The sequence below is a fragment of the Scomber japonicus genome, chromosome 14, assembly GCF_027409825.1.
Source record: "Scomber japonicus isolate fScoJap1 chromosome 14, fScoJap1.pri, whole genome shotgun sequence".
NCBI classification, from domain to species: domain Eukaryota; kingdom Metazoa; phylum Chordata; class Actinopteri; order Scombriformes; family Scombridae; genus Scomber; species Scomber japonicus.
In genome coordinates, this window is record NC_070591.1 from 9,788,126 (window position 1) to 9,811,052 (window position 22,927).

General features: G+C 42.6%; 1 protein-coding gene across 1 annotated transcript in view; it reads left to right on the forward strand.

Moving 5' to 3' along the window:
* LOC128372679 (homeobox protein Meis1) overlaps nucleotides 1-22,927 on the forward strand; it is an 83,732-nt gene that overhangs the window by 22,336 nt on the left and 38,469 nt on the right. Inside the window, exon 8 of the mRNA XM_053332804.1 lies at nucleotides 16,480-16,625. Within this exon, the coding sequence (XP_053188779.1) occupies nucleotides 16,480-16,625 (146 nt within the window). The remainder of the gene's footprint in view (nucleotides 1-16,479; nucleotides 16,626-22,927) is intronic.

A 22,927-nucleotide genomic window follows, 5' to 3' on the forward strand; every position in this document is an offset into this window, starting at 1 on the left:
AGAGAGCAGCTATCCCCGATGAGTGTGTTAAGTGCTGCTGAGTGTTGTTTGGGAGTCTATTTAGGTGTATGCACCAGGGTTAGCAGCAATATCTTCTCTGCCAGTTCAGAGGTGAAAGAGTAGCAGCCAGGCCAACTTAAACTTACTCTACGTCCCCTTGAGGGTTACAGTAAACTGTGTGCAAGCATGTATCCATGTGTTAAAGAAACTGTTTAATATCTGCAGGGTCACAGGATCATAAACCTACTGTAACTCTCTGTTCACATGCTGTTTATGAAAATCAATATCTAAAGACATAAAGGGTAATTACATCTCAAAACACCTTGAGAAAACACCCCACAACTACTCAGTGTTGCCGGTAGCAATGTTTATTCAGCCTTAACTGGATTTACTGCATCTCAAACATTATTATCTGTGGTTACCTGGGAAAAGACATGTTTGGCCTGTCAGTGTCCAATCACGACCTCCCTCTCCCAGATTCACTGAGATCTTTACGACCCTGCTCTATCACGGTGGGCGACGCGTCAACTAACTTGTAGTGACTCGCCTCTCAGAAAACGATAGCCCTCGATTACTTTTTATTGCCTCCTAGGCAATAACCAAACTCAGAGTGGCCTGAGTTTGCCCCTCTCAAAAAAGAGGAAATTGTATCAGGTTCTCACAGTGGGGGATCAGTTTGCTTTTAGGATTAAGGTTGGTGTCACCCAGCCGCTGGGGTCATGTGGAAGAAAAGAATCAAAAATATAAGTAAACAAAATGACTTCCTTCCCTCTTCAACCAACTCCTCTCCTCTCCTCTCCTCTCCTCTCCTCTCCTCTCCTCTCCTCTCCTCTCCTCTCCTCTCCTCTCCTCTCCTCTCCTCTCCTCTCCTCTCCTCTCCTCTCCTCTCCTGTCCTCTCCTGTCCTATCCTCTGCCTCCTTTCACGTGTGAAACCATCTTCTGCTTTGTCAATCAGGTTCACTAACTTGCGTTTTATTGGCTTGAGTGAATGTCTTTTCTGTGGGAAGGTAATAGTCATAAAACGGTTTGATAAGGTGTCAGAGGCTATTTGACTGTTTGACTTTGGGATTTATATACTCTGTGTGTTACTGAGAATGTTTACACATCATCATGTGAGCCTCATATTTGCACATGTCCATTTTCTCTCATACCCCTCTGTCTCTTTTCTCTCTGTATGGCTTCTAATCTTACTACGTGCTTGTTTTTCATTTTCTCTGATAATATGCAGAGGAATCGCTTGCACATTTTGAAGGTTTCTCCATCTTTCTCTGTTACTTTATATCACCCCTGCATTCATTCTGTCTGTCTCTCTCCATCTGTTGGTTACATGTGGGCATGTTTGCATGACCAAAGAAATGCAAAGTCTAGCCCAGACCATTACAATATGCCTTGTGTGCACAATTTACATGAAATACATATTCATTCATGACATGCATGCACATGAAATAGCTTCTCTCTCCCTCTTTTCCCTTATCTCTCATATGCTTTTACTCACCCTTCCTGCTTGCTTAGGATGTGTTCTGTTCAGTCAGTCTTTGAAATGAAAACATTGGTATCATTTATGTTACTTATTCCTCACCAAGTTGCCTTTTATCTTCCTTATTTTACTCATAAATTCACTTGGATCAGACCATGTTGTTGACTGCTGCTCCAAGAAAGGGTACAACAGCCATTCATTTTTTTAAAAAATGGTTCTACTTCATTTGCTCCAGTGAGGGAACACAAGCGGGAGGGAAATGTATCTTTAGCTCCCATGTTATAATTGTGGCACGCTAATGATGTAGACACATTCTCGCTGTTTGTTTACAGGAAGCAGTCTTCTTTAATTTGCGACTGGCGCGAATGCCAAATGCCTATATCTAATTACTGGTGTTTGCTAAAAGATACTATTTACACACACTTTTTGCCTTGTAGAGGTCTCTTGTGTTTCGTGGTGGGGAGATTATGACAAGAAAGTTAAATGTGTAAACGTGGATTTTTTTTTCCCCCCCGGATTTTTATCTGGAACTTTTTTTTTCCTGTGTGTCTGCAGGAAAAGAAAATTAGGAACAGGGTAGTTATTTTTCATGTGTGATTTGTACTTTTTCACATAAAGATGTTTTTATTCAGTCCCGTCAAGGTCCTTTTTGAAAAGTGTCAACCAAGGACTGAATTCAGGTTTATTTCGGTATGAAGCACCATAATTTGCATCGTCCTCGTGTAATCATCTCCCAAAAGAAGATGCCACTTTTGTCAAATTACTGGATATCTCCTGCTGGAATGCAATTTTTTAGCTGTGATTCGTAAATGTAAACAAGTAACAAGTTTAAATGTGGTAATGCACTTGTCATGCAAATGAATGGGATACAAAGTTTAAGCACTTGTGAAATTATTGATGTATGTGTGTGGAAGGACTTGCCAATGCAAAACTTGTCACAGTACAGACGTACACACATGCAAGCTCTCACAGACAGAAGATCGTTCCTTGAAGAGGAACTGAGCTCAGGATGCAGAAGACCCCTGATCAGATAGATGTTAACTTTTTAGGGAAGAACCTGATGCAGACTGGGCCAGTGGATGGCAGTAGTGTAGGGACAGATTAGCTTTTTCCACCTGTTTATGCATTTCACTTTTCAAATTTGACCTTAAACCACTTTATATAGAGTTATCAATTTTATATGAATATGAAAGAGACATAGTTTGGGCATTATATATGGTGGAAGAATGAGAGAGAGAGAGGGAGGGAGAGGGAGAGAGAGAGAAGGAATGGTGGAGGGAGGGGGAGCGCAAACAGAGTATTAGCACTTTGTTCAGTGGAGAAGCATTGTTTGGCCCCTTGGCACACACAAGAACACACACACAAACAAGCAACTCACTTAAACACACACACATGCACAGAGCACCAACGTTTATTTAAGCTTTTGATAAAGAGATTAGCCCCATCATCCTACGTTCTTAAGCTAGCCGAGGGGGTCCGTGTTCAGGAAATCCTGGCTTTCCTGACATACGGCCTTAAAGGGGAACCTGGCTCTAGCAATGCTTATGTGATATTGATACAGTTCCTAATGGTCAGATTAACAAGATTTGCTGTGAAAATGAAGGGCAGTTTTGCCAGAACGTGTTATTTCTACATGTGTTTGAAAGAAGGATATGAAAATGAGACGGGGAGAGTAGAAAAGTTAGCGAGACAGAGAAAAAGATGGAAACAGAAGGTGGAGGAGGCAGAGTAGTTGTGCCAGCTGGGCTGTTTTTTTTTTCTTTATTATTAGCCCTATCACAGTAGTTGGAGTCCAGCTTAAAGCTACAAACAGCAAAGTGCTAATTTTAGCCTCCAAAGAGGATAAGGATAAATAGCTTGCTGCCAGTTTGCCATATGGTCCCCTGCCGATTATATTGTGTCAGGAATATTTTCACCCAACCCCCACCTCAGCACACAAAACATATACATACAATCACACATTCATATCAGTTGTTGCAGCATTTATGAAGCTGGAAGAATGGCTTTATCTCAACATGTAGATATGACTGAAGAGTTCATTTTCGAAAGGTCTTAGAAGAAATACGATTTTCATGATTAAACATATTTAAGACAAATTCTGTACCCTCTAAATTTGCTTTACTAGCCTTAAAAGAGTCAATGAATTTGTTTTTTTTTGTTTGCTGTTAATCTCTTTTTGTGAGAATAGAAAGATATGTCATACTGAAACTATAATTTTCAGACAGGAAATTGTAGTTGTGGCGGTGGCAGCCTCAACCAGCGGTCTTTTTTATCCAGTATCGCTTCCAGCTGCAAGGTAACATTTGGCCTCTTCTGTAATCTCCTGCAACTTGGTTTATATTCTCACTTGTAAATGTGAGCCCCGTAGAAGAATAAAAATGAGACTCCCTCTCCATCAACACACATGCATATGTTCACATGTAAATGAAACACACGCTCACACACACAACACACACACACACGCACAAACGCACAGACACACACACTCACACTCACAGCCACTCTCCATTATTCTCTCACTCTCTCTCCCTCAAATTGAAATAATTCAATTTATGGACACAGTTCCAGACCTCCCTGGCTAAGACCATTATGCATGGAGCCCCCCCTTTTCTAACAAAAGAACGGGAGAATTTACCAGCCGGCTCTCCAAACGACACTCACACAAAGCCAATTTCATGCCAGGAAAACACCAGCAGAAGCGCCATTTCTGGTCAGAACCTGTATCCCTGTGGATTTTTTTAATCATTGAATATGGGTCGATGCCACTTTAATTTTTGTTAGGGCTCCCTTTTGCTTTTAACATTCAAACCTGGCTTCTACATATGTGCACTCATTTAAGTACAAATAACATTAGATCTTTTCTATTAGTAAGTGTAGTTTTTTTTCTTGTATGATGTAGTCATAGATTAGATTTGATCCCTACAATAATCAATGTGTCTATTTCCAACCGTTTTTGCTGTGAAGGTGAGCATAAACACATACCTGTTCAAATATTCTGTTTCAGTCTAGGCAGTAATTTCACTTAAAAGCATGAAGATGTGAAATACCATGTTTGAGGTGACTGGGTATGTTGTTAGTCTGGGTAACCTGGGATGCGGAAGGTTGGAGGGTTGATTTTATGTGTGTCAACTGGGCCAGAGCTTGACCCAGGGCTGACCCAGACCAAACATGCTGCCCCCTGAGGCCCCCTCCCCTTGGTCCTTTTGACATGGATACCTGCTTTAGGGATTTGAGTGAGAGATAAAGACCTCAAGCTTTTTTAAGAGTTTAGAGAGAGAGGGAGTGAGAGAGAGAGGAAAGAGGAGCTAGATAACAAATACCTGTAGGTAAACACAAGAGCAGCAGGGTGGGCTGGAGGGCAGCAAAGGCGTTTACTTTGTATGTTTGCAAAGCAACACAAGGCATGCCACTTGCGGTACACACACTCGTGGGCGCGCACATTTGGATGTAACCTGATCATCCCCTCTCGCTCCGAGCCAGTGAAATTCAAAGAGATGAGCAGGGACTGGGGGCTGAGATTCTCACTGCTGATAACCTTTGGAGTAAAGGCCTGAGTGGCAGTGTTAAACACACACACAAACACACACCATTGCATTTACGTATTGTACACACGAGCTCCCATGGGCAGTATCAGGTCTTTGTTCCACTGAGGTTCTATTTAGCAGCAGAGAGGTCATACTCTTACAGGAAGTCACCCTCAGAGAGGGCTGCCTCTTTTAGGAAGTGACTTGGTGGGACTGTGTGACGAGAGCGCCGGCAGCCATGGGGGGCATATCACTCCCATCCACATGGGCCCATGGTCCACAGGAAGTAGGCCTGCTGTAAACCCACTCACTTCCTCTTCCTCTGCCCCTGTCCTGAAAGCCTTATCTAGGCTGCGTATGGGGAGGCTGATAGGACTACAAATCCCCCACACCCCCACAACACCACATCCTGTGCCTATCAAGGACACACTGACAAGGAGCAGGAAGTGAAGATGCAGCATTATTTTGGAGGCAGAATCTACAATGTTCATTTAATAGCCTTTAAAGGGTATCTACTGTAATTCAAAAAATTGGCACAAACACTCGATCTCTGTTTACTCATTAAAAATGAGCCAAAACTTCAAAATATGAATGCAAAAACTCAACAACCTAAACTATTTAAAGAGGGCTGGTTGTCGCTCAGATAAGGACTTATCCTGTTTTTCTAACCACCCCTTCAATAAATTGAGCTTGTGGGTGCAGACCATATTATACTCCTTCATGATACTAAAACCTTCTGTTATTCAAAAAAACCTGGGAGCTAATGCGCTATTATTAGCTTGCAGGGTTGGCATGCCTCTATTATCTAACTACATACTGCAGTTTGGCTGGCGCTGATAGGTTAGCATGAGTGGGAAAATCCTTGTGTATTAGAAGTGTTTATCAGAAGCTGTGCCACTCAGATAGTTACCATGTAGAAAAATGCACACATGGGTGAGTGCTTTACACATTAGCACTGATGAATAAACTTCCTGGGAAACTTAAGTTTGGTTAATGGAACATGAAGAGATGATTATAGACAGAGTATTATATCATTTGTATTGAAATTACACATTTTTACTTGAAGCCCTCCTCCACTTCTTCTTCTTGTTCCTTTAATTGAATGTCTGAGCTTCATTGTGCAGAATGATATGAGTGCAGTTTAACACTAGAAATCTTTCACATTTATCTGCTGCAAGTGGGAAGCTCATTGAAAATCCATTTTTAAGGGATGGGCCTATGAGCACGATTTGTGACATCACAAATAGTTTGGAGCCTATCCTGATCCAGTATACAAGTTTGATGTGTAAACTTGACGCCTTCCACAAGTAAATCTAAGCCTCTAATCCTGAAAATATATTTTTAGCCCACAAAAAAAGTTAAAATAGGATGCTTAACTGCTGAGGTTCCCTGTCTTTGTCCCATGTCTACATTGAAGGACTTTGGAACGCCCTTCAGCACATCAGCTGACTTTTGGAAAGGACCGCCGTGCCATTGTGCTGTTAAGTGCTCTTAGCTTTTGTTATAGTCCTTGTCCTCTCTACCATCCCTTCCCCCTTCCCTTCTTCCATAGTCCATTTGACTCTCTCTCTCTATCTCTCACTGTCTCTCTCTCTCTCTCTCTCTCTCTCTCTCACTATATCTCTCTCTACGTTCACTGTGTGCTGGGTTTGACTCAAGCTCAGCTAGTCAAAGGTGTCAAAAGCCATCTGAGAGGCAGTGAAAGAGTGAGACTTAAGAGTGAGAAAGCAGCAAAAGAGGCACGATTTCAGGAATCTTACCGGTGTGTTCGTTGGTGTGTGTGTGTATGTGTGTGTGAGGACTTCCCTTCACTGAGGCGAAGAATCTGTGGGCCCCCCTCACAAGTGCTCCCATTTGAACCAGCTCTGGCCTTCTATCTTCAGGTTAGAAAAAAAGAAAACGGCAACACAAAGGCAAGAGGGCAAAAATCAATAGTTACACAGCAAAAGTGCTCAACATGAAAGGGTGAATTCATCGCCCTACACTTTCATTTTAGCTTGGACCGTCTGTCTCTTTCTCCCTCATTCTTTCTCTCTCGACTGATCTGGAAGTGGGAATAAAAGGCAGTCGGGGTGTGTGTGTGTCTGTGTGTGGAGGCATACTGCAGTTTAATGTCGTGTCGGTGCCCCGCGCTTGAGGCAGTTTCCAGCGTGTCAGGCAGCCTGTGGTGATGACCCTTTACGGGAAAATGGCACAGAGAGAGCAGTCACATTTACACTGACATTTTTGCCATCACCTATGGCTATGTCAACAAGCCTGATCCCTCCCCCCTCACAGCCAACAGTGGCTGGGCCTCCACCATACCACACAGCACACAGGAACACACTCACAAAGAGAAAACGACCATAACACATAACAACACGGGTCTGATATTCAATATTTTCTAAAAGGTTAAATGATTAATCAACTGGCTGCAATATTACATATTCGTTATCATTGTTTTACCTGCCTAGTCTGACTAAGCATTTACTCTGTAAAACGCCAATGGTAAGAAATACCCAGCTCAATTTCCTAGAGCCCAAGGTTTCTAACTCATGTATGTGTAGCTGTACACATGTGCACACATGTTCACATGACACTAATGGAAAAGCAAATGTCTGCTTACACTTAATAGAAATACTAGCAACAAAGCATGCAAACAACTGGAGCAAAAGTCTCATATCCCTCATAAACCATAAGCTTTGAGGAACACTTTTAATTAACTCATAAATATGCTCTGTTTTTTTTTCTTATGCTGTTGTTGGTTAAACACATTCCCCATCCCCGGCTTTCTGATCTCCTCCCCATCAGATCACCTCAAATGAAATAATTGCTCCAAACTTGGCTCGGATTCTGACAACAAGAAGTCTCCAGTGTACTTTAATTACAAATAACCCTTGTAAATGACTCACTAGTTACTGTCATTATTGAATCTGTCAGTGCTGATCTACAGAACTGTCATCATTCAAAGTAACCTGCTTTGTTACTGCATAGCACTCGTTATTTACTGTAATTACTTCAATAGAATTGTCTTTGATTACAGGAAGCAATTACTTAGGTCTCCCTTGATTGTTTACCTGGCAAGCCCCACTTTCTTTTCTCTTGTAGTAATGACAACTTTATCTGTCTACCTAATCTTTTTGTTCATTATGTTGTAGCTGTTCAATGTTTTACAAAGATTAATCTATGCTTGTGAGAGTGATATGATCCAAATGCGTTGGCGGAAGTTTTGAGCAAAGATCTGAAAATAGTGGAGCGTCTCTCTGGCAAAGGCAGGAAGGGAAGTCTAGACTAGCCATATTGTTTTGTCGACAGCGCATGTCATTATCCGCAGAATAGTCGAGGGGATTTCTCTCTGTCTCTCCTCCTCCTCGGGAATAAAAAGGGAGGCGAAACAGCATTGGTCACAGAGAGTGTTTTGTATTGAAGTGTGTATGTGTGTGTGTATGTGTATGTGTGTCTTTGTGTGTGTGTGTGTTGGTTTAGGATACTTTGGTAGTCATTATTGGAAAGTTGCCTCCTGGAAGATCCTAGGCAAAGGGTGCATAAGAGTGTGTTCAAGTTTGTGTCTATTTTTCACTGCTTTAAAGGGAGAGACTCTTTTGAAAATGTGCCCCTACTTGGGAATTGCGTTGCAAGGAATTCCTGCATGTTCAGAATATTTGGAGATGGGAGGGGCTTCCAGAGCCATGCAAAGGGAACCCCCCACTGCCTGCTACCCTCCTGCACACCCCTCCCCAAGTCTAGAGCTTATGAATGGCCTGAATACAATAAACGCCACTTTTTTCTTTTCTCCCTCCCTCTTGCGAGCCCTTCTTTACCCCTCTGAGGATTTCTGGGAATGTAATGTGTGTCTATGTGTGTGAGAGTGCGTGTGCTTGTGTGTTAGTGCCAGAGAGAAAGATTGAGAGGGAGAGCACTTAGTGAATATACACCAGCATGTGTGTGCTTTGTGTATCATGTTGTGTGTGTGTGTGTGTGTGTGTGTACGTGTGTGTGTATGAATTTCTCGCCTGCCAATATGAGATGTGTGTATCCCATGTGGAACAGGATAGCAGGCCCCTGAGGCCTGGGCCTTGCCTGGGCAGCCAACCCAGGGTCATGTGAGCTTTCTGGGGTGTGAAACTCTAGGAGTGGCCCATGAGAGATCAGCTCCAGGTCACTCGCACTCACAGTGAAAGATACACTCTCTCTCCTTCTTGCAACAAATAGCCCATAGACTAAATGCACTGTCATAAACTCAAAAGACCTGTCTCCACTCCCTCTCCCTCTCAGTCCATCCACGGCCTATAAAACCTTGCAAAAACATCTCACAGTATCCTCCAAAAACGTTTGGCCATCTGTGAACAATTCCTCACACAGGATCCCACTCATGACATCTGGCACAAAGCTAATATTCATAACCTTATTCCTCATCTCAGCAGTGCTTCAATGAAGAGAAGAAAAAAGATTAGAAAGCTAAATGTCATAATTCTCTGTTGTGCTAGAAGCAATATGCCTGACAAGATCACTGTTCGCAGATGACTGACTGGTGAATTCATAGCTGTTAATTTGTCAGGCAGCAGAAAAATGGCTGACACCTTAGAATGGCACGTGTGCCCGCGCAGAGGGGGCAGGTAGTACCAATCGTTGAGAGATGGCTCATAATCAGATCATAACAGATTAGCCTAGATACTGCTTGATAATGTCAGGGTATGCCTTGAGACAGAGAGATGTAGGGAAGTGATCAAGACACAGGAGAGGGAAATGAACAGACAGAAGAGAGGAAGCATCATTAATGTGCAGTAGTTAAAGAGGTAGATTGAAAACAATGAGGATAATCAACAGTGTTAACTCAGTTTTACCTATATCATTTGGTGCTGTTTGACTTACAAAGAGCAAAAACTTCAAACCTACAGTGAAGATAGATAACAATGCCTGTGCAAATATCCTCCATCCCTACCCCACACTCCAGCAGAGAGAGAGAGAGAGAGAGAGAGAGAGGAGAAAGAAAAGTAATGAAGTAGGAAGGAGAGCAGGGCAGGAATGAAACACGAAGTAGCGGAAAAGGCTTAAATAAAAGCCATCCGAGCTGAATGAGCATAGAAGTAAGTGTCTGTTTAGCTAATGCTAACGAAGCTAGTGGAAATGCATGGTTAAAGCTAACCTAGTTTTTACGTCATTATCTGTTTGTTCATGGTTTGTGTGTGTGTGTGTGTGTGTGTGTGTGTTTGTGTGTATTTGTGTATACAGTGTGAGAGGGGAATGATAAAATATTCCTTCCCCTGGTTGGCCCCAGGGCATTTCAACTGCCCCTGGCTCCTTCCAGTCACTGGCCTGCTCCCTAATTGCCACACACACACACACATACACATACACACACACATGCACACTCACACACACTGACACAAAATTCGGAGCTTCTGTGGCTAGAAACACATGCATAAAGAAAGACAGAGATAGACACACACATACAGACGAATGCACATCCATGCATGCATGCATTCTTCACACACGAGTTTGCACCCCCATGGTCCTGCATTGATTCCCCCCCTCCCAGCCCCTCCTCCAACTAGTTGCAAAGACATTGTCATGGCCGATCAGTGGGCCATGCCCAGAGTTGTGCCTGTGGCTTTTCCTCATGGGGAGACTGGAGCTTGCTAGCCTAGCTGTATGTATGAAGCCCAGGCTTACAGGCTGCTGATGCTGATGCTCTTAATGAGCCTGGCAGCCTGTGTATGGACAAGAGTGACTGACTGGTTCATTTGCTGCCTGGCTTACAAGCTGCTTGACTGGCTCTCTGACTGACTGAGTGAGCGAATGACTGATTGACTGATGAGTTAACCGAGTGACTGACAAGGTGACTTGCTGGCTGGCTTATAGACTGACTAGCTTAGTAGCTGACTACATACGGCATTGATTGATGACAGTCAATGACTGACGTGTCTATTATTTTTACAACCCAGTTTAGATTAAAGCACGCCTACTTCTGTGTGACAAAAGCCTCGATGGAACGATGGAAGCCTTGATGGCTACGTTCCCATGAAAACTGCATTCACGTGGGTCCTGCGAAATATGACAGCTACAGTAGCTCCAACGCGGTATGGAGCACTGAATTAGATTATTTTTTGAATAAAAACTAGCTAGCTAGTGTGCCATTTCCTAACTATGGAACACAGTCAGTTCAAAGGCCTTTAGTCATGTTAAGTTATTGCCATGACAGCATAATAAAGCGACATAATTCAGTGTCAGTCTTACCACTCAGGATGTACAGGTTCTCCACAGCAACCAAATAAAAAGCCAAACAAACAAAACATCACAAAACAACACACCAATAAAGACCATTGAATTGAATAGAGAGAGAAGAGAGCATGTGTCAGTTAGACGCAGAAGAGTGTGCGTCAGTGTCACTAGTGTGAAAATGTAGCCAGGCAAATCAAACTTGGTTGGGCCGCCACAGTTTAATACAATAATGGAAAACCCAGTGGTTGAGTCGTGTTGGTTGAAAATAAATATGCAAATCAGAACATATCCCATGTCTGGATTTATTCCTTCAGACCAGACACTTCCTGCAAAACTGTATTCTCAATTATTCAACCTGTTTTTTTTTCATCAGTTAAAGATAAGATACAATCTTAAGTGAAATAAGTTAGAATGAAATGACAAAAAATGACTGAAATGTTCAATATAAACTAATGGCTAAAAAAGACTAAAGTATCAACACTTTTCATTGACGAAAACAGTTACAGTTTTCTTTGACTAAGATAAGATCAAAATGGACTAAATATACTAAAAACTAACAAGGACATTTGACAACATGAACACTAGTGCCCCTCCCCCCCAGCTGTGCAATTTGATCCCATTTATTACCCAGATTAGACACCCCCAACAACCTGACTACTTTTTCTGCCTCCTTGTTGCTACATACAGTACTAAAGACAGAAAATAAGTTTTCCTAGAAACGTAATACTGGCTGAATTACATTTTCTCTCAACATAATGAGAAAATGTTGTTAATTAACATATTTGGCAAGTTGCAAAAATGTTGGTACTGAATGTGAATGTTCAGTGCCAACATAGTTCTTTTTTTCCCCACCAAAATATCTGATGTTGCACTACAGTATCTGCTCATGGTAACTACAGCAATATGACTTTTTATGCTTCTCTGAAAAATATCTTTAGAAAACATTGGTTAAGTACAGATTCAAAGGTCAAAATAGTAAAAAAAAAATCAGTCCTGCATTTATTTTTTTCAATAGATTAGCTCCAGTATGTGAGAATAGTTCTTTCCTCTCTTCTCCATCATTTTCTCCTCCTCCATCGCCTTCGTCAGTGGTTTCAGTTTCAACACCCTCTTCTTCTTTTATTCTCTCTCGCTTTTTTCTCTTTATCGACTATTTACCATTCATTTTCTTTCCCTGTTTTTACCCTCCCTCTCACTTACTCACAGGCTGAGGTAACACGGTTGACATTTCTCCAACATGGCTGCCAGACACAGCTTCAACACCTTTCCTGCTTCACCCTTCCTCAGTCTTTCTCTTTTCTCTCCTTCCACCTCCCACTCCTTCCTTACATGCTTGGGTTAAAAAAAAAGCAGAAATTAGCCCCAGACCTTGCAAAGGTGATTGGTATCAAATTGCAGTGAAAATGGAAATGCCAATAAAATTGACGGCCCTTCCCCAGCCCTCCTCCTTCCTTTTCCCCTTCTAGGTAAAGTAAGTACCTACAGGTCAGACGTAGGGAGAAGTATTGGGAAGGGAGAGGAAAGAAGGGAATATCGGGAGGGTTTAGGGTTTCCCTGTTTGACTTAGTGTTTTGAATATGGGTGACACAAATGGTCTGCCTACAATCTGTTCAATCAGGGTCATTATTGTCATTTTTTCAACAACCTGTACCCCCCCATTGAACATTTTGTAACAATGTAAAAATGTATTGAGAAGATCCTGCGTATGTTAGACAGGTATGTTCTTTTCACATGGTTTAATGGTATGAGGCATACAAATGTGGGAAGACATGTAACGTAGGCTGCTTCCTTCACATTATACATCATTTCCCATTGCTGTATGCATCATTTTGGTTTGTACGTAATTATTGATTAGCGGGAGGTCTTTGGAGTAATTTTGATAATCTGTAGGGTCATTATTAAGAGTTTTGAAAATTGTAGTTGCTGCTTACATTAACATTTCATTCACCATAAATCAATAGTTAAGATGTAGTACTGTGAATGTGGCTGATATAGTGCAGTATAATACTGTGGTAGATGGGGCAGCGGTCGCCTAAAGGTTAGATAGCAGGCTTGTGACTGAAAGATCATTGGTTCGATTACCAGACTGGAAAGAGCACTTGAAAAAGAGAGAATTGCTTTAAGTGATACTTTCTTGTTAAATAAAAGTTCAATAAAAAAAAAAATCTAACCCGTACAGTGGTATATTATAAAGTACCACATGATACAATGTTAAGAGGAAGCTTTAACGATCAAACTGGGTTCACTTTAGATGGGCTGTTGTGATAAAACAGTAGCAAAGGAGTACAGGCCACATACCCAGAATCATGCAGTTTCTCGTGATAGTTTTCTCTGAGTATACACACTTTTATTACTCATTCTGTTCTTTCTCTGCCCCCATTGTGTTTTCTCTCCCCTGTTTCCCCTTCTCTCCTTTCTCTTCTCTCCATGCTTCTCACGATTTCTCACCTCTTCCTGAGCCTTCCCGCTCACTCCCACTTTTCCCCCCATTTGCTCACTTGCATGCATACTCATTCACTCGCTCACTTGCTCACTCACTCGCTCACTCTCTCACTCTCTCACTCTCTCACTCAGTCACTCGCTCACACACTCACTCTGAGCTGGTACTCCAGCCGTTTGCTTCTGTTTTCCCAACTCGCATGGGACAAGCCCCTAGGTTTGTTATTGTAGGCTTTGCTGAACATGAGCCGGTCTTTACAACGGATTGAAAGCATTTGCTTCCAATGAAAATCTGGTCTTAGATTACAAGGCTTCAGCTCGGCTCACCCCTCTTTTCCACCAGGCAGAGAGACGTAGAGTGAAACAGAGAAAGAGAGAGACGGAGAGGGGTGGGTGTATTTTAGCCCTGAAACAGTGGGCAGAAAAAAATCTCACTTGTTAAGCTCAGGCTGCATTTGTCCCGAGCTAATGATGTAACTGAAGCTTGCAATGTGAGTGTGGTTTTAGACAGAGAGAGGTTTGTGAGCTGGGTGGAAGGGCTACATTATGTGTGTGTGTATGTGTGTGTGTTTGCATGAGTGTAATGCTGAAAGTTTGTTGATTAATCAATTAATAGATCAGTAAATCGACAACCATAATTGATTCATGGTTAAGCAGATGTAACCACGATTCCCTCTTCCTGCTCTCAGATTTGAGGATTTGGTGTTCTTTTCTCTGTTTCATGTCCTTGTTAATCGAATATCTTTGTACTGTTAGGAGGGAAAAAAAGGAATCTGACACCATCACCTCAGGCTCTTAAAAACTGATGCCTGATTTTCATTATTTTTTGTCAGTTTAAAGCCTAATTTGAATAATCTAAAAAAAAATCAACAGATTAATTGATAAATAAAATAATCCTTGGTTTCTCAAATAAAGGAGTGCATGTTTGAGTGTAGATTTAGAAAGTGTGAGACCATGTTTCAAGTATTATCCAGGGACTTAGACTAAACTGGCACAGGTCACTGACTTGCTTAAAGGCACTTCAACATGCCACGTGGCTATCGGCCGAATCCAACTTTTGAACTTTGGGAGATGAAAACCTACACACCCAACCCTGGCACCAGCTTTACATGCATATGTGCATTATTAATGTGCAGTGGGTGGCATTTGCATCTGTATCACACCATCTATGAAAAGCAAGCCCTTGTTTTATCCCTCCCCCAACCTCCATAGCATCACCTCTACTTCCACACGAGGTTCATTAAAAAGCCTTCAATATGTGTGCATATGTATCTCCTTCTGCCAGAACAGTCGGAGAGAGAGTGAGAGCTAGCCAAGAGTGTTGTTGCGTATGGATCGTTGAGAGCTTCTCTCTCCTAATGGTGTATATAATTCAGGTGCCCTCCAGGCATGCTTTCAGGAATTCTTTTGCCTGAGGTAATGGGGAGCAAAGGCCTGGGTTTTAGGCCCTTGATTATTCCATTGATGTGGCAGGCTGGAAAAAAGTCATCTCCAACCGGATTAGCGCCAACATCCCCATTAATTATCGATGAATCGGGGTCTTAGGGTTTAGCTAGGTGCTGGGTGTCGCCTTCTGCAAGCTAGCGGTGCGCAGGCCTGTTCGAATGCAGTTATCTACTCCCACCATAGTGAATAGACCTAGAAGCTTTAGAAGTGCTTTGTGTGTAATCAATAAATAACTGGATCCAATTCTGTGCACCGCTTTAGTGTTTTTATTTTTTTCTTCCTTACTTCTCCTCAATTCCACTCAAGAGAGGCGGCATGGGACAAAAGTCAGTTATCAGCCACAGAAATTTCTTGCAGTGAGGAGAGGAGTGAGGGTGCCACTTGTTTACCTCGCCTCATGTTTCTTTTATGATTATCGTCTTCATTGAGGGTGGCTCGCATTTTTGAATAATGATAATAACAATTAGGCTTTTCACAGCCACAGATGGGGAGAGCCTCTTTCTTTCCAGTGGAGCTGTATAGAATGCGTACAGTAATTGGGTAGTGTTGAATATGTGCTGTGTGTGTGTGTGTGTGTGTGTGTGTGTGTGTGTATGCGTGTGTGTGTATGAGTTCATGTTGTTGAGTCTGAAAGCAGAGAAAAGGCCAACGGAGTGCCTTCCTTTCACTTTTCCTCTCAGTGCACAAATACTCTAAGCTGTCTCAGTGTTCCCCTTAGGTGAGGTTAACTGGCCTTAATAGAGCCTTATCGAAGCCCTACAGGTTGCTGTAAGCAGCCATGACGCCATTGTTATGAAAAGCAGCTAGCTTTGTTAGCGCTGTTTGTGCCTCTGACTTCCTTTTTTCCACCTATTTTCCTTTTATTTTCTGCCTCCCCCCCTCCTCGCAACCTCCCCTTTTGTAGTGCCGTGTTACTCTTTCCACCTCAGGTAAAATGGCAGAATGCGCCGGGGCGACGCTTCAATAACTATTTTCCCCTCAGGATAATAAAGACTAAATCTCTCTGTCATTTTCAATTCTGCGCGGGCTTGGATGGGAGAGTGGGGAAATGCGACCTTACAAGTCCTTTGTGCTCCCCTTCTCCCTCTCTTTCTCGCAGAAAGATCCGAGCGCTTGCTGTGTTTTCAAGTGGCGGGTGGAGAAAAATGAAAGGCAGGGTTATTTATAAATGTATTAAAAATGAATGCATTTATGAGGTGCTGTTTTCCAGCCATTCTCTGCTTGCCATTGTTGTGTCTCTATACCCCTCCGTCTGTGCATACAAAGCCCTCCAGAATTCCTTCAAAATCGTATTTATTCCCTTTGAACGCAGAGGCACAGCGAATGCAGGAAGTAAACAAACTGTGTGTCTGATCTCTACTGTCTCTTCCTGTTTCCTTGTCATGTGACAGGTGATGGTCTGGACAACAGCGTGGCTTCACCGAGCACAGGGGATGACGATGACCCAGATAAAGAAAAGAAACGCAACAAGAAGAGAGGGATCTTCCCTAAGGTGGCCACCAACATCATGAGAGCATGGCTCTTCCAGCACCTAACAGTGAGTTGAATGAAACAGCATTTGTTCTCAATAGCTCTGAGTTTCACATCACGTGTGCAAAGTGAACCTCACTTCACAGCCACAGGCTTTCTCGCTCTTTCTCTGACTACTCTCACACACACATCTTCACACACATTTTCTATGTTTCTAACCCTGCTTCTGTCTCATTTGACACCCATACACTCGCGAACAAACGAACACTCATCCTCAGACACTGACACGCTCATTGACACTGACATGCACACCACCAGAGCCCCCCTCTTCTCTACAATGTATCCCGGTTCGTACGGCGAACACTTCAAAGACACAGGCCCGTGTAATCTGCCGGCAATCTCAGCAGCCTGTGCTCTCGCTCCTCATCTGCTGAAACTGAATAAGGTTGAAGCCAAGGAGAGACGCCCCTGGCCATAGCTGCTGCAGATACATAGATGAACCTTATTAAAAACAAATCTGTCATTATTTAACAGATGCCTGGGATGCTGAAAAGGCCTGTGGTTTTGCTTCATTTTCACCCGATTATAGCAGGGAATACCAATGCCGTTAGCACCAGCTGACAGGATCACATATTGTCTGAGGGGGAGAGGGAGAAAGTGGGAGGAAGATGCCAATGTGATTGCTAAATAGTCAATATAATGTTATGTTATTTAGCACAAGCTTCATTTGATTTCAAACATCATCTGTTAACCAGCCTCAGTTTTAGCATTACTTGACATAATGCCAACATCTCTTAATACTCATCAAAGGAAAGAAGGAGGATAACTGGAAGCGTGTATGTTTAATTAAATTAAGTATACTGTAGTTTATAGGACTAGGGTAGCAAACAAAGTTTCCTTTCATCAAAATGATTGAAAACAGTCAAAAGAGCAAACAGCAGGAAGAGGGGAGAAATATAAACTGGACAATGACAGAAGTTTAATTTAGAAAAGTAAAACTGGAGCTTAGATGGAGTTTATGTGTAAAGCAATCCAAAAAAGCTTCACACACACATCCTGTGTTTACTTTTGCACTGAGTTAGATTCCCGATTACAATTTGAATCTAGTCGTGTGTTAAGGAAATATGTTTCAAAACTAACTTCAACCATGCAGCCTTGCGTCACACAGATTCTGCCCATGTCAGGAGTTTGTGGAGAACACGATACAGTTTGGCTGAGTGGGTGTTGGTTTGGATTGCACAAGCCAACAGGGAGGATGCAGGGGAAAGTAATTTGGCTGTTGGATTATGGATATTTCATGGGCTCAACTTTTTTTATTTATTTATTGTAGTCTGTCTTTGATGTTGCGCATTGTACAGTGCCTTCCCCTGTTTTCAATGCTGTTAATGACAAATTGGAGGAACATTTCATTTTGTGCACAATGTAGTTTGGCATGTAAGCAGGAATATACGTATTTGTATACATAGTGTATATCTAAACACTCACATCTCACAAGCCCTCTTTTGTACTTTTGTTTCTCTTTGTGCGCTCCGCTTTCCATCTGACCCCCCCCCCCCCCCCCCCCAACACACACACACCTCCATCTCCCCATCTCCACACACACACACACATAGACCATCATCATCGCACATACACACTAACCTCTCCTCCAACTCCTTGACCTCATCCCATACACCTCCGAAACCTTCAGGGCCACAGAGGAAAGGTGTTTGAAACATACACACATCCTGTCTGTGCAAATACAGTTCAGCACACATATTCAGTGAAACACACACACACACACACACACACACACACACACACACACACACACACACACACACACACACACACACACAGAGCAAAACACCAACACACCTACTGTGTCATATTACACCATGAGTTGGGCTTATGGGAGGCTTCTGCACTGTTTGATCTTAAACAGTGGGAAGGATATAAGTGAGTGTTAAGGGAGCAAGGGAGTAGAGAAGAAGAAGAGGAGGAGAAGGCGAGGAGGTGAACAGGGGGATAAGGATGATCCATCAGCTTTTTTCTCCTCCTTAGCAAAAGAGAAAGAGGAACTAAAACATGCACCCATACAGACAGACAATGCCACATAGGCTATATTGCTCTATGGCAGAAAACGGTGAGATGCTGCTGTTTTTGTCAGTGCTTTTAAAACTCTGAAGTAACTGAAAGGTTGATGGAAAAATCACTTCCAATATGTTTATCCTCCTCAGTGAAGCCAAATAGAAATCAAACCCAGGCACAGAGGTGCAACATCGTCTTTGTTTATAGGAAATGTGGTCTTAATTTTGAGAAACACTGGCATTAACAATACCACCGGTGTCAGATAAATGCTCGCAGTTGTCTCATTTGTTTACCCTAATCATTCTTCAATGTCAGCATTAATTTAATCAGCATATGTCCGTATAAATGCCATACATACTGTAGCACCTACAATATGAAAACATTTACAGTATCTCTTACACTGGCAGTATGTTTCTCTGTCTCTGTTGGTACAAACATAAGCATGGGCAGCTGATCCAGGCTCATCCACAGCATCATCAGCTGGCCTGCCTTTGTTTCACAGAGGGATGCAGGATGTGAGTCTGGCCTCTTAGAGATAGACACAATGCCAATTAGACACACACAGATGCATGGATGCACACACGTATGTACACACATACTCATGGCAGAGGGTTGTGGCTCCACACAAACCTAAGAAACTGAGCAAGGATCCCATTATTTCTAAAGCATAATACATATTCAATAGTGTGACACTAATGCAGAGATAATTGGACAGAAAATAACAGAATACAGTAAAATAGAATAGAACGGATTCAAGGAGTAGTCTGGATACCCATCTTGGTGTATTTTCTGTTATTCGCCCTCACACTTGGACCCTCAGGGGAGTTCCCATTGTACCGAAGCGGAAGGGGAAGGTGGGTGGCAAACTGAGGCTGCGAGTGCACCACCAGGGTAGGTGGTAGGTTGCATTCATTTTTTTAGGGTTCTTTTGAAGACATTTCTGCATATCCATCAAGGATGCAAATTGCCAGCGTCTTGTTCGAGCAAGAAAAGGAAAAAGAATTAAAGCAGGGGATTTAAGTTTTGTTCTTAGCATGGACACCAACTGTGGAAAAACTTCGGACTATGAGCGCCACGGTCAAATCCACAGTGCCTAGAGTGTTGAAGAATATTCCAATGTGCTGAGAGAGTGACGATGTAAAAAGGAAGAATAATGGGTAAAGACATGAGTATTGGAAAGAAAGATTAAATTGAGCTTCTATCAGTTGTGTGATGGGTAGAGTGACAGATAGAGCAGTGATATTGAATTTGTGATGATGACAACAGTCACAGCTCGCTGAGTTCTCTCCAACACGCCCAATGAGCTCATATGTTGTCGACAGCACTTATGGGACAAGTTCATCGGAAGAATTTGGCTGCTCTGACTTGGAGCGACTACAAAACATTAGCGATTACCGCCTGTCACCGATGACCGAACCACGTAGCTCGCTGCCAGCTTGACATGCAGCTGCAAACTTGGTGGGAAACAAAATAAAGTAGGGGAGGAGGGGGGGGAGGGGGCTTTTCCACTTGTGTCCTCATCTCATTTTGATGTTTGTTTTCTGTTGACATCCTCAATTAAACACATGTTGAGACTACTAACAGTCTGTTTTACTGACTAACAAATCTGATGAGACACATCTGCCTTTCCACTCAATGAGCACACCTTTTAGATGAGCTTGTTATCAATGGGGATGTGTGTAAACCTGTAGATGGTGATCTGAAATGTGATAATGATTTCTAATTGGAAATAACCAAAACAGTATTTAGTTAAAAAAAAATCATTTAAGTTGTGGAGTCAGTTCAACGGGAATTGCATAACTGAGCTGCCTTTCTGCTTTGTGTTACAACCAAAGAGACGCGGCTTGAGATAAAGAAATCACTGGTATTCAGTCTCTGTTCCCGCTAACCCTCCTATTGTGCACTTGGAATACACCCATCCTCCTCCCCTTCTCACAAATGGTATTTTCTTGTTTAATTTAACAAGAAATGAGTAGTAAATGAAAGCTCAGGCCTCCAATCCCCAGCGCGCCCTGTGCTCTGCTCTGCACTCCCCTATGAAAAGGCAATTTGTGAAATTATGTGATAGAGTAATTAGATGGAATTCACCCCCGCCTCCCCACTACACACACCACCGTTATCCCTGTTTAGATTGTTGCCTTGCTAGGTTTGTGTGCGCGTGTGTGTAGAAAGGAAAGGAAAGGCAGGGTGGGGGGGGGGGTGGGTTTGGCATTCAGAGTGTTAGCATCGGTATATTAGCCTGGCAGACTGGGACACACTCTCATACACATTATCACTAACACTCGCTCATTCTGGCTCTCCTCCCCTCCTATTTGTACACAGACTCAGTGTAACGAGGGGCAGCCGTGATCGCAGCTCATAAAAGAAGCCAACCCGCAAACCCTCAATGAGCTGCTTTTCTTCCCCTCCTCCTTTCTCCCCTTAAAATGTGTAAAATGCACAGAGAGAGAGAGTATAAAAAATCCAACTGGAAGGCATAATCCCCCGTTAATACAATTAGAGTCTAATTTAACCGCTCATGTACGCAGATGTAGCCGAGCTGGGGGAGCGCTGTTCCCCCCCTTGGAAATGTTTTTTTTTTTTTTCTTCAACGCAGCAGTGTGCAGCAGGGGTTTTGAGCAGAAACAGGTGTGAAAAGCGATATAATTCATTTCTGCGCTGGCAAAGGAGGCCAGGAGCCTTGCTGTCGTGGGTCCTGGGTGGTGGAGGAATCCAGGCAGGGTGTGCAGGGTGGGCGGGGGGAGAGGGGAGGTGATAGATGGATGGTTGAATGGACAGATGGATGGATAATGCGCTGCTCAATAGAGGCAAGATATCCATTGTATCTTAGTGGTTTAGATTGGGATTGAACAGAGAACAACAAGGCAGAGTAGATTCAACTCTTGTCACACCAGGTTAGAATTGCTTTCTTTATGTAGGAAAAAGGTCTTTGTCAATTTTTTGTGATGTTTTTGTGTTGCTACAACCAAAAAGGCACCACTTCCAAGGAAAAACATAATAGGAATCATTTAAAGTGTACCTTTGATCATCATAAAGAAACTTACTATTGTATTTTATTGTTTTATAAAGAAAAAATGATAGGGAGTATTTATTAATATGAACAGTTGCCATTGTTACTGCTGGACAGTGTAAACAGAAAACTTATCAGTTTCTGAACTTCTCAGCGAGGATATCTGTAAAGCTTCATCTCAACAACAGAAGGGGAAGTAACAAAAAAAAAACCTTGAGGTCAGAGTTCAGCATTGCCTCAGATGCCATTAGTTTTCAGCTGTTTATTGCTGGAGCCTGGACATGTCAGCACCCTGGTCACCCGCGGCAACCCTGACCTGCAAGGATGTTATTGTACTGGTTCGTCCAGTTTTGCAGATGCAAAATTGTCCCCGTTTTTATTCTTAAAATAGTCTATGCTTATCTGAAAGCTACTTTTGGCCAGTTCTGCCTCTGTTACACAGTGAGGTTGAAAGGAAGGAAATGTTGAAGAGAGAGAGGAAGATGACATATGATAAAGCTACCATACTTGATTTGAATCCAGAACACAGAGACGTTACATGTATTTGTCTTCATGCGTATGACTACAGTTGTCCTGTGATTGTTGTTAGACTTGTTTGTCTTAGTTATCCGCTGCACAAATTAAGTTTCTCATGAAAAATAATTTCAATTGACCATCCAAGCCACCAGGACGCCTCGGTAATAGCTTTGAAAAGATATCAGGAAGCGAGCTTAAAAGGAGAACATCAGCTGACTTTTTATATGTGTTTTCATTCATTTATTCATAAACGACAACAAAGGCACGATGTCCATCTTGATACTGTAAAGTAATATAGTGGCCTATGTGGCCTGGTGTCTCCGATTAGGTCTTAATTCAATCTAAGTGGCAGTCAGAATCTTAGGCGCCACTGCATTAGGATTTCAAAGAGGTCCTAAGAGACGACAGACAGACGGACAGATCTGCCAAAGGCCTGGCGTGACACTGTGACGAGACAGAGCGGCAGAGGAAAACAAGAGACAAGTTATTCTTATTCTCAGCATTTTTACTCTGTTTCAGATACTTTATCTCTGGGAATGGAATTGGCTTTGGGCTCTGTGTTTCTGTGTGTGTGTGTGTTTGTGTGTGTGTAAGGCCTTCTGTTTGTGAAGATGTATGTGTGATTTCTTTACTGCATGTCTGTGGCTAATAGTGTGTGTGTGTATGTGTGTGTGTGTTGTGTATGTGTTTGTACGAGGGCATTTGGAAGCAATGACTTGTACGTACCAATCGCAGGAGTGGTTGGTGTCAAAGAGGAGGCAGCTGAGTCAACC